This window comes from Maudiozyma barnettii, assembly GCF_903064755.1.
Source record: "Maudiozyma barnettii strain CLIB 1767 genome assembly, contig: KABA2_02, whole genome shotgun sequence".
In the NCBI taxonomy this organism is placed as follows: domain Eukaryota; kingdom Fungi; phylum Ascomycota; class Saccharomycetes; order Saccharomycetales; family Saccharomycetaceae; genus Maudiozyma; species Maudiozyma barnettii.
The window spans coordinates 119085-134657 of record NW_024545239.1 but is presented as its reverse complement, the minus strand read 5'-3'; the positions used below and the strand labels follow the sequence as shown (position 1 = coordinate 134657).

Sequence of the window (15573 nt, the reverse complement as noted above, 5' to 3'; positions counted from 1 at the left end):
AGGTAATTTCATATGATATCTCCATTGAGAAATTCCGGATTGATCGGGGCTTGGCCACCCTACCACAATACTTCTTTAGACAAAATAAGGCACGATAACATTAGAAAGATGTTGCTTTATAATTCTAATTAAAAAGTAACCATGCGATTCTAGAACCGTTATTTCGATGACAGTAGATCGTACAAAAGTATAAAAAAGAGTCTATTTAGTTTAATAATATTGTAAATGATACAAACGCCGTAGTTACTGATTACCGATGAGTTTCTAGACCTTGTTCCACAATAGCCACGATTTGCTTTTTCCATTTACTTTCTTTTTCTTTTCTTTTTTTGCCAGTAATTTCTCTGTAGTTCGAAGAGCTGATTTGCATAGACGGTATGTCAGTTTCTTTTTGTGGTAATTTAAACCTATCACTTTACTTTTTTAGTAAATTAGGTTTTGGGCGGGTATGCACCGAACAAACGCGGAGAGAAAATAACAAGAAAAAATAACTTTATATGTTCATCCTCAGGTTATTTCAGGGCCCATACAGGAAGACTAGAACCATTTCTTTTATTTGTAAATGATGTAAAATATAACAATGGCCAGAGAACTTTCGGATTAAAGTCAAGAATAATAAAGTAGACTGCACATTTCTTTTCAGCACAGTTGCTTTTATACTTTCTTTTTTCCGGATAACAGTTTCTTTTAACACCTTGCACATATGAGATCTAGGATATTTGTTAGTGTTATTAGTTTCGATCAGTAATAAATGACACTACATTGGAATGATCTTGTTTTTCGATGAATAATTCATATAAATAGCAGCTAATTTAAATATATTTGATATTCTAATTTTATGTTTCCCTTGTTAGTTAATAATTAACTCTTATATAGTTATATATAATACAAATCATATCAAAAATAAAGTGTTTACCAACTTATAGTCACTCCTTTAATTTAACAAAGCAAAACTACTACTTTCCTTAAATAAAACTACAAATATGATTTCTAACACTCTTTCACTCCTTTTATTGAGCACTATTGCTAATTCTGCTCCTATTGCCGATGTTGAAATTCCATCCACTTCGGATGTTCACCATGAACATAACCCATCTCAACAAACCAAACGTGGTGGTACTTGTTCTTTCCCAAACTATGATGGTATGGTTGCTGTTCAAACTAGTGGTAAGAACGCTGGTTGGGCCATGCATGACGATCAAGAATGTACATATGGTTCTTGGTGTCCATATGCCTGTAAGCCAGGTCAATTAATGGGTCAATGGGATCCATCTGTCACAACATACTCCTATCCAGGTTCTCAAAATGGTGGTTTGTACTGTGACTCCGAAGGTAACTTACAAACTCCAAACAGTGGTAAAAGCTACTGTTATGATGGTGCTGGTACATTCATTGCCAAGAATAAAGTTGGAAAAGATGTCGCATTTTGCCAAACTGTCTTACCAGGTAATGAAGAAATGTTAATTCCTACATTGGTCGGTTCTGGATCCAGTCAAACATTAGCGGTCCCAGACACAAGTTATTGGGCTGGTACTGCCTCTCATTTCTATATTAACCCACCTGGTGTCAGTGTAGAAGATGGTTGTAAATGGGGTAGTACTGCTGAGCCATGGGGTAACTGGGCTCCATATGTCGCTGGTGCCAACATGGATGACAGTAAGAACACATATGTTAAGATTGGTTGGAATCCAATCTATTTGGAAGACACTAGTCCATTCAAGAACACCAAGCCAAGTTTCGGTGTCAGAATTACATGTGATGATCCATCTAAATGTGTTGGTCTACCTTGTTCCATTGATCCATCTAGTCAAGGTATCAATCAAGTAAACAGTGCTGAAAGTTCATCCGGTGCCGGTGGTGCTGATTTCTGTGTAGTTACTGCACAAGATGGTGCCAAGGCTAATATTGAAGTCTTCTCTGTTTAAGATTAATACTTCTGTAACATTACATAAATATATATATTCTATAGTGTCGAATAATATTAGTTCTTCGTTTCTTTTTTGAATTATTGTTTACATGAGTGAGTCTACTTGAAGTTCAGTGCTAAAGGTCAAAACTACAAAATTTTTAACTAAACTAAAAAAAAAAACACTCAAAAAGTAGTAAAAGATAATATGAATATAAAAGTGTTGATATGATAGATAGAATAGCACTAAGACCTAATATATATATATATATATAAAATCCAAATGAGTAATGAATATTTACAGACAAACAAATAAAAAAAAAGAACCAACTCAAAGGGATCTGCAATTTTTTCTCTTAGTGATATGAGTTATCGAGAATATCTCCGAGGTGTCTAAATTAATTATTTCTGTTGTAATTGATTTTGATTTTGTTCATCTTGTTGCATTTGTTTTTGAATCAATTCATTTCTATAATCTGTTACTCTTTTCTCTTTAAAATAACTTATCCAACTATTTGCACAATCATTTTCAAACCCTTTTTCTTGATTGCTACAATTCTTTTTAATTTTAATTTTATTTTTTGGATCTAAGGGACTAATAACATCGATCTTATTAAGACAGTCAAAATAAATGTCTCTTGATTCCCAGCATTGTTTTCTTGCTTCTCTATTATTTTTAAATTCAGGTTTATTTCCTGATACAAAAGGAAACCAAACCATGATTACGTTAATATACTATGACTTATTGTGTATCTATTTCTCTTTCCTCTTTTAACTTCACTTCTTAATGTGAATCCTGTTCTTCTTCTCTTATTTTTTTAAGTATATAAGCTTTCTCTCCCTTAATTAAATCGATCTATATAAGTGACGTCGTACAAAACTACATAAGAATACAGCCGGTCACGTGCGACATCACAATACACGAGCACTAGCAGCTCAATAATACAAGAAAAAAGAGTACTTTTCACAGATAGCACATATATTAAGTTGCCCTTGCATTGTGCATTATTAGCGAGATGAGTGTATATAGCCCTATTTAAGGACAACTTATAGCACAATATATGCATAGAGACTTTATTTTACTATTTATGTCAACGTGGTCCGATCAGTAATAAATTAATGGAATGCCACCCTTTCTCTTTTACATTAATACAATATACCTCTATTTAATTGGTTAAGGTGTGTGTGTGTGTCACATCACTCACAATTTTGTTTCCCCTCCATCAACCGAGCCGCTATTCTCGCTGTCCTCCAAAGATTGTCATTTTCGGTGGGCGGTTCAGTTTCGTCAACAATTTTTTTTTGTTGGATTTTTGTAACTACCCAACAAATTTCGGCCGAAACAACTAACAAAGCCGCACTAACAAAATCCAATTTGTTGGCGAAAAACTCCATATTCTACACTAAACCCGATGCCCTACACTCACGAAATTAGGGCTGGAGCATATTCCCCGACATCGACTCATAGTTAATCTTGCAATCTCAATCTAACAGGACGAGACAGACAGAGACAGAGAGCCGATTGCTATCTCGTCTTTATTATAGTTAGATCAGGGGCAGATGATCCCTGTCACACTCCGTCTCTACCGCTCCACTCGTCTCTATCTCGTATAGCCTATAACCCTAATATCGGGCATGAGTTCCCTCTTCTCCCAACAAAAATTTCAACAATTTTGGTTTTCCACTTTCACACTGACAACCTGCGCAGAACCATTTATTGGTTGACCCGAGTCGCCCGCCAACCGAAATTCCTTAAGCGCTGAAAATTAAATTTGTTACTGAATTGGAGTCCTGATTTGGGTTGTTGGTGCGGGGGTTTCTGTTGCGACAATACACAGCTGAAAGAAAAGGGATTCATTTCCCATATCGTCAAAATCACCACATTGATTAAAAAAGGGATTATTCTAAAGTAGTAGCACCATTAACGGTTATAAGGACTTGGTATGATTTTTTGATTTTTATTACAATCAAAAAAGACAACAACAACAACAGCAACAGAAACGGTGGCAAGTTTTTAATATATTCATATATATAGTGGGAGACGTTAGAGATTAGATTAATTGACTTCTTGGGTTGTATATATATATATATATATATTTTGATTTACACTCTTCTCACAAAATAGTTTTGTAATTTCATTCTCTTATATTTATTCTCTTTTATATATCCGTAAGTTGAAAAGAATATATTATACTACAATATTTATAGAAATTCATTATACAAAACAAAAATGGTAGAACAATATAGTGTTATTGTTGGTAAAGCCGAAAATGAACATGAAACTGCTCCAAGAAGAAATAGTAGATTTAAGAAGGCTCCTTTAACTAGACCGATTGGTATGAAATGTAATACCGTTTATGAATTTTTAGTGGAAATTTTCACTAAAAATGGTAAAGGTAGAGCAATGGGTTGGAGAGATACTATCGATATTCATGAAGAGAAAAAAATTATTAATAAAGTGGTGGATGGTAAAAATATCCCTACTGAAAAAATATGGCAATACTATGAAATGTCGCCTTATAATTATAACACTTATGAGGAATTAATGGATATAATGCATGATATTGGTCGTGGTTTAGTTAAAATAGGGTTAAAACCAGGTAGTGAAGATAAATTACATATCTTCGCCTCTACGTCACATAAATGGATGAAAATGTTTTTAGGGTCTCAAAGTCAAGCTATTCCAATCGTGACAGCTTATGATACCCTTGGTGAATCGGGTTTAACCCATTCAATGGTTCAAACGGGTACTAATGCGATCTTCACAGATAATGCGTTATTACCAAAATTGATTAATCCATTAAAGAAGGCTACAGAGATTAAATATATTATTCATTCTGAAAAACTGAATCCAAAGGATAAAAGACAAAATGGTAAAATATTTAATATCCCAAATGAAGCTTTGCAAAAGATTAAAGAAATTAGACCAGATATTAAAATTTATACATTTGACGAAATCGTCAAAATGGGCCAAGAATCAAAACATGAAATCGATCCTCATCCACCAACTGTAGACGATCTGTGTTGTATCATGTACACCTCAGGCTCCACAGGTGATCCAAAGGGTGTTGTTCTAAAACAATCTACTGTCACCGCTGGTATTGGTGGTGTCGGTAGTACTGTGTATGGTTACATGGGACCCGAGGATAGTATTATTGCATTTTTACCGCTGGCTCATATCTTTGAGTTGGTATTTGAGTTGGAATCCTTTTATTGGGGCTCTTGTATCGGTTACGCTTCCGTCAAGACTCTATCGGCTCAATCCATGCGTAATTGCCAAGGTGATTTACAAGAATTTAAACCTACTCTGATGGTTGGTGTCGCTGCCGTCTGGGAAACTATTAGAAAGGGTATCCTAGCTCAATTGAGTCAACAACCTGCTGTGGTTCAAAAAATATTCTGGACTGCTTACAATACAAAGTTGACCTTGAAAAGATTGCACTTACCAGGTGGTGACGCCATTGGTAGGATGATCTTCAAGAAGGTTAAAGAAGCTACTGGTGGTCGTTTGAAATTCATGTGTAACGGTGGTTCTCCAATTAGTTCCGATGCTCAAGAGTTTTTATCCAATATCCTTTGTCCAATGCTAATCGGGTATGGTCTAACCGAGACCGTTGCTAACACAACTGTCACTCAACCAGATCGTTTCGAATTAGGTGTCGTTGGTGATCTGGCAGGTACTATCACAGCCAAATTGGTAGATGTCGAAGAATTAAACTATTTCGCCAAGAACAACCAAGGTGAATTGTGGTTAAAAGGTGCTTGTGTCTTACCAGAATATTATAAGAACCCAGAAGAAACTGCTAAGGCTTTAACAGCAGATGGTTGGTTTAAGACAGGTGATATTGCTGAATGGACTGCTAATGGCCATTTGAAGATCATTGATAGAAAGAAGAATTTGGTCAAGACCATGAACGGTGAATATATTGCATTGGAAAAATTAGAATCCCTTTACAGGTCTAACAAGTATGTTATGAACATTTGTTGTTACGCCGATCAAACTAAGGTTAAAGCCGTTGGTATTATCGTTCCAGTATTCCCACAATTAGCTAAATTGGCTATTTCTCTAGGAATAATGAAACAAGGAGAAGATGTTGAACAATACGTCCATAATCCTAAATTGGCAAATGCTGTACTAGCAGACATGTTGAAAACAGGGAGAAGTCAAGGCCTAAATGGTATTGAGTTATTACAAGGTGTTGTCTTATTTGATGACGAATGGACTCCAGAAAATGGATTTGTCACTTCTGCTCAAAAATTGAAGAGAAAGGATATATTACATGCTGTTCAAAAAAGGGTAGACAATGTTTACTTAACCAAATAGAAATATCAACAACATGTTTTATTTCTTTAAATGCATGACTTTTCCATTAGCCTATTACGACTTCTTCTATTCACCCTAAATCATTTATTCTCATCATTTTTTTATTTATGTTTGATAAATAATGTTAACATTATTGAACTATAAATTGTAACTATTTTCCTTAGATTTGCTTTATTATTATTACTCTTTAGTTCAAATTATTTTCAATTTGCATCCACTTATTAAGCAAGAAAAGTACAATAAGTTGTTATTACCATACATATACATATATACAATCATAAAAAAGTTTAACATAATGTTTACAATTTTTGCAATTTATAAAAAACAAAATATTATACACTGAACTTCAAGTTTTGATAAGAAAGACGAATTTCTCCCCATTTTGAAACTACATGCTATTATTACTTCAATAGATGAGCGATTAAAGGGGATATTGACTCTATGACTTCATTGACCATAGACTATTCATACCGTAATTTCATAATTCAAATACTTTCCACCCACATTCAAAGAGATATTGACTCGATCGACTAAACTAACAATCTTACATTCATATCTTTCCAACAGCCTATACTGAATTAATCACTTTGAAAAACATAACATTCAAAATAGTCCCAATCACATAAATATTAAAACCACCAAAAAATCGTCCCCATAAATATATGGTAAAATCCACATATACGCTTCGAAAGAATTATGATATATTAAAATGTAAAATCCAGATACAAACGACTGATAATTCTAATTATGCCAGACACAGTAAATATAATAATCAGTAAATAAAAACAACCAGAATTCTAAGAGAAAACCTTAAATTTGACTCATAACATTGCATCGTTATGGAAGTAGAAACGATGAAACAACGTCAACAAGTCACAGTATTCTCAAACTCACAAACATTAGATTGAAATACTCAAAAAAATGAAGCGTAAGCAAATTCTGTCTGATCACAAAAATCACTTTGAACAGGCATAAATAATGAAAAATCATTCTCTCCAGTTCCAACAAACATTAATAGATATAATAAAAATTCACGCATATACTAATTCACCTTTATAGGTACAAAAACTAATACTCTCAATATTTACTTAACATGAAAAAGTCCTCTCAAAGTATGTTTAAATAAAATAATCAAAAAATGTAGACAAAAAAAAATTTCAATAAAATTCCAAATTCAGTTGGAATTCGAGTCACTCATTAAAGGAGACGTTCTAAAAGAAGAACCTTGCACAGAATATGAGACATGAACTATTTATAGAACTCCATCAATAAATAATTAGTTGATCCTTTTAAATGTGAAAAATGAAAAAATAATAGTTGTACTTAAAAATCCAACCAGAAATCATGAAAATATAATTTGTAATTTCTCTTTGTTTATATATAGTGGCCATCACAGAAAATGCGCTTCGTGTTTTTCTTAAAAATTTTCTTAAAACTTCCTGAGGGTAACTGTTTCTCATAATAATGAAGTTTCGATTAGGTTTGAAGTTCGATATAATTTTGAGATACGATCAACTTTACACTATTATGTATTATAATCGACTTATTTATGGACTACAGATTTTACGGTTGTCTAAATACGTAGTATATACCGAATTCCACAGATCACAGGCTTCTGTATCTTGCTCGATGTTCTTAGAATGTTTCTCGTCGACTTTACATTCGAATTCTGAAATCGAAGCGTAGTTCCAAGGTTTCCCAATAGGGTAATCAGAGAAATGTATATACTTCGAATCATCAATAGATGTATGCACATCCGTTTCCAATTGTTGACCCGATTCGTCCAATCTCTTATAACCTAAAATATCATTCGTTATCAAATCATGATGTTGTCTATTCTTAATAGAACCTGTCAATAGACCATATCTAGCAAAGGGCAAAACTAATACTTCAGGTTGAAATCTGGATTTCATTCTTCTGAACAAATCAAACTGATAATATATAATTTTCTTAAAATTGTATATTTCTTCATTGATTAAATCCATATCGTATTTAGTTTTCTTAGACAATACTTTTGGTAATGCTTCAGTGATAATTGAATTGAAAAGTTCCGCAGATGGCCTAATAACCATTAAATTAGATGCAAACTTGGTCTTACTGGCCTTTTTATTGATATGGAAATTGAATAATGGGGATGCTGACGATGTTGAATGAATAATTTCTTGTGCAACATTCTTAGAATTCATGAATAGATAGTTTGGTAAACTTGGTAAATGATTATATATCATCTTATTGTTTTTAATTCTCAAATCTAATTTCTTAGTATAAGTTTTCAGATTGATCGAGTTTTTATCATCGTGCTGTACTTCTTTATAAGCTTCCTTCATATCCTTTTCGGATAGGAACCAATATGTAAGTGGAGCCGCAAATCTAATGTAATGTGGTAGGAAGAAAAGTTCATCCAAATTGTTCCTTAATAATGCATCATTATCTAGATAGATAATACGGTCATAATCAGTTTCATTAAACACTAGTAGTTTTGTAAGACTTTCATTCCATGGAGTGTAATCATCTGGTTTAACAATATTTTCAATGTACTTTATGACTACTTGATTTTCATCTAGACTTTGAATCTTATGCAATTGATACTTTATGTGTTCAATATCACCAGAGGTTTCTGGGTCTAATAAATCTCTTGAAATCAATAATACCAATTTTGCTTCAGTTTTAAATTTATTTTTCAAATCATCAAATATTATCAAGGTATTACATAAATATGCTGAATCTGTCACATAATTGATGTAGGCATACTTTGACCAGTTAACAACCTTACCTTGTTCTTCTAATCTAGACAGTTGATCGGTATATAATCTATCAATAGTCTCACTCGGTATCTGTTTTATCTCTAGAGGATTATACATTCCTTCTAATTTGTCTTTCCGATCTTTGAAATACTTTTTGTAGTACTTAATTTCTTTGTTCAGTTGGAATTGTACAACACATCTTACAAATATGACAACTGCTGAAACTGCGAAAATCACCGTCAATAAGAAACGAAGTCTTCTTTTAGATAGGATTCTCATGATCGCACTGCAAATACTTGTTTCTAATCGATTTTGTACTCCCAATGCTTATCCTAATTCTTTATTTGCATAAAACGTTGACTTCAAATTATGCAATTAACACGTATAAATAAATGTATCTGAATAGTGATATATGCACATTCTCTACCATGTATGCAACTCATCGTAATAATGCTCATAGAAACCATTAATGTTCCTGTTTGATTCATCGCAACAAGAATGCTTGCTTATTTTTCATTTTATTGCGAGGAAGGAGACGCACTGTGTACGTTGAGTGACAGCTGCCAGTTAAATTATAGAATAGGAGTAACTACTGAGACGACTAGTATCTTACAAAGCAACAGTAATCCAGATGAAACTATACCAATTTGGTAATGACAAATTGAACATTCTATAAGTTATACATGTTAGAAATTAAAATACGTAAGGTTTATGTATGGTAAAAACAATATAATATGCAACATCTATTTTCTGAATGGAATTTCACCACGACATAATGGACAAGTGTTGTTACCAGATGATCTGAACCACTTATATAGACAAGCACCATGGAATCTGTTGTTACAAGTTGGACATATCTTTGTTGGTAATTTTCTATCAACTGCATGTAAGATTGAGTAACAGATTGCACATTCTTCGAAACCGGAAAATTGTAGATGAACGTTTTTGGTAAATAATTCTAGAGAGTCAAGAACAGAACCATTCATACCTGTTATGACATGTTGAGTAGACATAATCCATTGTTTCCATTTCTGTTCTGTAATACCAACTCTTGAGACACCTATGACTTCTACATTGTTCAGAGGGTAATTACTTGGTAACTTAAAAGAAATAACCAAATTTTGTTCGTCAATCAGATAACTTGCCTTAACTTCATTGGTAACTTGGTTAATCTTGATAGAAAGAGCATCATCTTTCTTTTCCATATCGTCAACCTTTTTAGAGACAGCGTAAATTTCACTAGATATTAGTAATGGAGATATAAATTGAGAGACAAATTTATCGATTTTGTTTTGTAATGACCTATCCCTAATATTTAAAAACCATGCACTAGTCAATGACCCGACATTATTGAATAGTTCATACATCAAATGGGCCATCAAATATTTAGACTCATTAGATAAATCATCATTATATGTCATGAATTCATTTTCCATCTTGGAATAATGTCCAATATCATAAAGAGCTAGTTGTTCTTTAAAGAAATTGATATCATTTAGATTAATTTGGTCACTGACGAAATCAAACATCTTGTTAATTAAATCGTGTTCCTTTAATTGCTCGATATATAATTGACGCATTTTATAAGATATATTTTCGAAGAATTGTAAAGTTAAATGCCAATTCCATAGGTATGTGATAAACATAGTATTTTCACAATATTCTATATATTCAGTTGGGAAGTCATCGTTTAATTTGTTAATCAATTCAATAGGAATTTTAAAGTCATCATCATTCTGTGGATTATCATCTGAATTATCATCTGCATCTTCACGAGCGTCGAAAAACATATCTTCGTCGTCATGAGAATGTGGATGAAGTTGCTGCTGTTTCAGCTCAAATTCAATTACTTGATTTTGCTGTCTCTCCTTAATAATTCTACCTAATACTAGAGTAATTAAACGCTTTTGGCTTACAGATTTAAACTTCTTTGAGTTGAAGGATAAGAAAGCTTTTAAAAATCTATCATAGTATGACAGAAGATCCTTAGATTTAGCATAGGAGGAAATATATTTATGGAGCTGTCTGTAAAAAGATATCGAGACTTGATTATTCGACTCTAACTGGAATTCAATAAAACATAACTCTTGAATCACACTCTTAATATCACTTCGAAACTCCTCTTCAAATGTCTCGGTGGGACGTGATTGTTCAATGGTGCTACATAGTTGCAATGAGGATGTTCTTAGAGATAATAAATATGGTGTATCGTCTAATTGACACATCGTCAATGAATCGACTAGTAATTTACCCGCAATATCCAATATGGACCCGTTCATATCTACAACAGAGGGATACTTCATGATCAGACTGAAGAAATTTAGCAATACTAAACGCATCCCAATAAAACTTGGCTCGTAAATAATATCACTATCTAACCATTTTTCAATTGTCTTAATGACCATATTCAGACGTTGTGGTGAAATAGGCACAAAATCATTTGTATTAGAGGAGGTAATATCCAGTTTCAACATGTTTGTCAACAGAATTAATGATTGCTTCGTCTTATTCTTTTTTTGTAACAACTCAGACTCTCTAATACCTATACAGTCTGCGGCCAAAAGAGTTCTTAACTTAGTACACAATTCATGTTGCGGAACCTTCGATAATAAAGATAATAAAATGGAACTTAATAGATACCTTGCAGTACTGGTATCCTTTGCCCTTACGGTTTCGGTAACATATTTCTCTATTGATGGAATAAAAGAAATTAGAGCAAGTTTTGATATATTGTCATTTTCATTCTCTAGAGCCCTATAAAGTACTCTAAACTTAAAGAAAGTAGTGACATCATTAATGTCCGCTAAAATTGTCGATAAAATATTCTTACACTCTTCATTCTTATTAGTTATACTTTCCAAAGTATTTCCAAGACATATATCCTTTGATTTTTCTGATTTTGGTAGAGTGTGTATAAAATCACACAATGCTGGGTCCGGATTATCTGATATAGAGTTGTAATCGTCTGCCAATTCTGCTATTATTGAAAATAGAACCATCAATTCATCAGATAGTACGTCTTCATTTTCTAAAACCAAATAATCTAGGAATAAACCAAATTTAATAACTTCTAACCACTTTGAAACATCTTGATGTTCATCATTCATTGGAAGTAAAAACGAATTAATAGACATGGCGCTAGTTATAGCAACTCTACTATCAATATGCGGAACGTAATCTAAGAAAAACTCATCGATTTGAACAGGAATAAAATTATGTATAGCTTTTGGGTTTATCTTAATTATATCATTGGCGATCCTCGAGCATTCAAAAATGTCTGCATTAGCAGTTGTCACAATTACTTTGCAATGCTTGACGTGATTTATAATGATCGAACATAACTTCTTAATAATTAAAGTACCATCACCAGAAGTGGATGCACTAATATATGGAGATACCATATCATATACTTTATTAGTTGTTTCATCAGATATCGAGAACATTGTCTTCGAAAGAAATGATGAATCAAAAAGCACATGTTTCTTTAGTTTTTCTGACAATAATGGAGCACATTGAACAAATTCCGGTATTTTCTGAGATTTTTCTGCGTTTGTGAAAATATTTAACAATAGTTCTTCATTAAGAAGAGGTGATTGAAAAAGTGTCCTTAGTTGATCAATGTTATCAAAGGAAAAGTTATTAATGTAATTCGTCACATAACCCTTTATCGTCTCATCGGAGGATATCAACTGTTCATAGCACTCTTTGTTTATAGATGAGATCAAACTAATCATTTCGGAGGATTCAATATCAAGGGATAAGCAGACTGTAAAAAAATCTTGTAAAGAGGATAACCAATTATCGTTTGTTTCTAGGAATTTTGAATTAGAATATTCAACAATTATATCCATGGCTGATTTATAATTTGATTTTTCTACCCATGTAGGTAATTCATATACGATTGTCGAAATTTCATTCTCCAGTACTTCAGATTTGGAATCTATTAATCTTTTGCAAACATGAAATAGTTCTTTTTGGGCTAATGCAGAAGGGTCTTCTGACAGCTTATTAGTTGTAAATGCAGACAGTTTTTTCAGAGAAGATTCATTTGAACGACATAAGAACAATAGGGTGAGTACATTATAAATATAATGCTTTGGCAAAGGTGTACTTTCATTATCCAGTTCAGAAATGATTTCTTCGAATAGAGTCTCTAGCTCATTTGCACTCACGATGTTCTGTAAAGTCTTCTTCAAGTCTGGTAGTGAATCCATTGAATTTCCATTTTTTAATGTTTTTATTATACATTCCTGTAAACAGTCTCCATTATCATCGGTTGTTTGTTCCAAAAGCTTGCAAAAGTTTATCCAAAACTCATTAAGCAATTTCGCGCCAAATCTACCAAGAAATGGTTTATCATTTAATTCATCAAGACTTTTTTCCCAAATTGGTAACCATTCTTTCTCAACGTCTAATATATCTAGGGATTTTGTTGCATCGTAAAGTTGAAACAATGAATCATAATAATGAGGGGTAACGTTCTTAGAGGTTACAGATAAGAATCCTTGTAATTTTTTATCAGAGTCTTTATCGTAAGACCAAATCCTACCATCCTTATATTGTGATAATTTAACCAATGTATCTAATATCATAGGGACAAGAGTATTCAAATTAGCAATATTTTTCTTGTTTATTTGAGTCAATGATTTAAACATATTCCTAACTGCAACTTTAAATATATCTTTATTATATTTGAAAAAATTGGTTGAGTAAAGGATATAAATTAAATTCAATATTGCTTGATATTTCTTCATATTAAATGTAGTCAAAAGATTAAAAGATTTCCAAAACGCTTCACTGGATAGGATATCTTTATAAGTATCCTTGAAGTCTCCCTTCACGTAAGTATCAGCATTGGAGTTTATTGTCAGAATCAATAGATTAATTGAACTGGTACTCAATCTATTATATTTAAATCCAGCTTCCTGTGAATCGATATACCTTTGATCGGAAATAGTATCGACAGATTCATTAATTAAAATTTCTTTAATTAAAGAGATGATTTGTTCTTGAAAGACTTTCCATAGTGCATCCAATTTCGATTGATCATTATTGAAACAAGTTTCAAATTCCAACTTACATGTCTTACTGACCATTGCATCTGTATCACATGTGCCTAATAATAGGAAAGGTATGAAATCCTTTAAGAATTTAGATATTGATTTATTTAATAATGATATTAATTTAATCGTAAATGAATTACTTGCAATTCTAATGGATTTCGATTCATTTGTTATTAATTTCGCAAAGACTTGAGACCAACAAAGCAAAAATATATCATCATTAAATTGAGATTCTTTGCCCACTTGCTTTGACAGATCAGTATCAATCAATCCGTTCAAATCATTCAATGCCTTTTCTTTAGTGGTGTCATCTCTCTTTAATAAAGATTTGAAAATTAATCTTAAATCATTGCTTACTAAAGAGCCCAAAAGACTTTGTTCAGGTATACCGTCAAAAAAGTTCAATGATATCCTAGCACCGTTATGTCCTAGCCCAAAATCATTGTCATAGGCCTGAAAACTGTTACTAAGGTTACCAAAAGACATATTCTAAAGATCACACAGGTCAATGTCAAAAAAACAAAAGTGAAACAATGATAGCGTTGTTATGTTTATTAGCCCTTTAAAAGAATTAGAAATAACAGAATTGAATTCGTAATTCTAGTGTAACACTATTAATTTAAAGAATCAAGATGTGAGCATGTTGTATGTATTTTGTTACTAGGTGGGCAAACTCTTTTGTTTTTATTTCGACTCCCATATAAATAATTTTTCACGCTTTGTCTTACTGAATTAAAAAATCGCTTACTACCAGATCCCAAGAAATCATTCATAAGCATATATTTAATTGCGTTATTAGCAACGTCGTTACATATCAATTTAAGACAACAAAGCTATCTAGACACAGCTAACTTGTGCCGATATGTGTGAACAACTCTTGGTTAGCAAAACCGTACATATATACACGTAGCTATATTAATATATCTACAATTTCCCTATCCTAAGAAGTCAGATCGATATTTTCAGCATATATACGCAACTATATAAATCAGAATACAATTGTCAAGTAATAACCCTCCTACTAATCAATCGCACAGCCACGCTATCTCATCTGCGAATATGCTGGCCCATCATCACCCTCAAATTGCCTCTAAGTAGCCTCTATCTACCATCATAATGATAGCTAGTTGTCAGTTAATAATATGTCAAAAAGACTGAAAATTTTTTCATTTTTCAATTCTGATTCGAAATGCGTCAAATTGACACAGAAAATGCTACAGAGACGCAGGCAGCGAAGGCGATGAGCGTATTTGATATTGAAGCTGCAAATCGAATATTGAAACATCGAATGGGAGAGCTCAATATGTAAAGAGAGCAAATTTCATTGATCATTGATCGAATTCAAGAGGGAGGGACGAAGGGAGAACCTCAAGCATCCGTATATATAAATATAAATATAAATATAAATTCATCTTGAGTACTTGGTTCTTTATCTACTTCAACCTTTTATCAAGCAACAATCTTGAGGGAGAGGAGAGGAGAGCCGAAATTCATTTATATTTATATACATGTATCTTTAGATATTTGCGAAAAACT

The 15573-nt window shown here is 32.5% G+C and overlaps 5 protein-coding genes across 5 annotated transcripts; 2 read left to right on the top strand and 3 right to left on the bottom strand.

The window, feature by feature from the left end:
* Positions 1–983: 983 nt before the first annotated feature.
* On the top strand, positions 984–1925 carry KABA2_02S01342 (uncharacterized protein; the record flags this gene model as incomplete). Its single annotated transcript, XM_041548760.1, has 1 exon — positions 984–1925. One exon carries the CDS (start codon positions 984–986, stop codon positions 1923–1925), a length of 942 nt encoding a protein of 313 aa, XP_041404694.1.
* A 383-nt stretch (positions 1926–2308) lies between these two features.
* On the bottom strand, positions 2309–2626 carry COA6 (Coa6p; the record flags this gene model as incomplete). The annotated part of the gene is made up of 1 exon (XM_041548759.1): positions 2309–2626. One exon carries the CDS (start codon positions 2624–2626, stop codon positions 2309–2311), a length of 318 nt encoding a protein of 105 aa, XP_041404693.1.
* A 1510-nt stretch (positions 2627–4136) lies between these two features.
* On the top strand, positions 4137–6230 carry FAA4 (long-chain fatty acid-CoA ligase FAA4; the record flags this gene model as incomplete). Its single annotated transcript, XM_041548758.1, has 1 exon — positions 4137–6230. One exon carries the CDS (start codon positions 4137–4139, stop codon positions 6228–6230), a length of 2094 nt encoding a protein of 697 aa, XP_041404692.1.
* A 1547-nt stretch (positions 6231–7777) lies between these two features.
* GNT1 (glucose N-acetyltransferase) lies at positions 7778–9253 on the bottom strand (the record flags this gene model as incomplete). Its single annotated transcript, XM_041548757.1, has 1 exon — positions 7778–9253. One exon carries the CDS (start codon positions 9251–9253, stop codon positions 7778–7780), a length of 1476 nt encoding a protein of 491 aa, XP_041404691.1.
* A 464-nt stretch (positions 9254–9717) lies between these two features.
* RKR1 (ubiquitin-protein ligase RKR1) lies at positions 9718–14523 on the bottom strand (the record flags this gene model as incomplete). The annotated part of the gene is made up of 1 exon (XM_041548756.1): positions 9718–14523. The coding sequence occupies one exon, from the start codon at positions 14521–14523 to the stop codon at positions 9718–9720; it is 4806 nt and encodes a 1601-aa protein (XP_041404690.1).
* Between the last annotated feature and the right edge of the window lie 1050 nt (positions 14524–15573).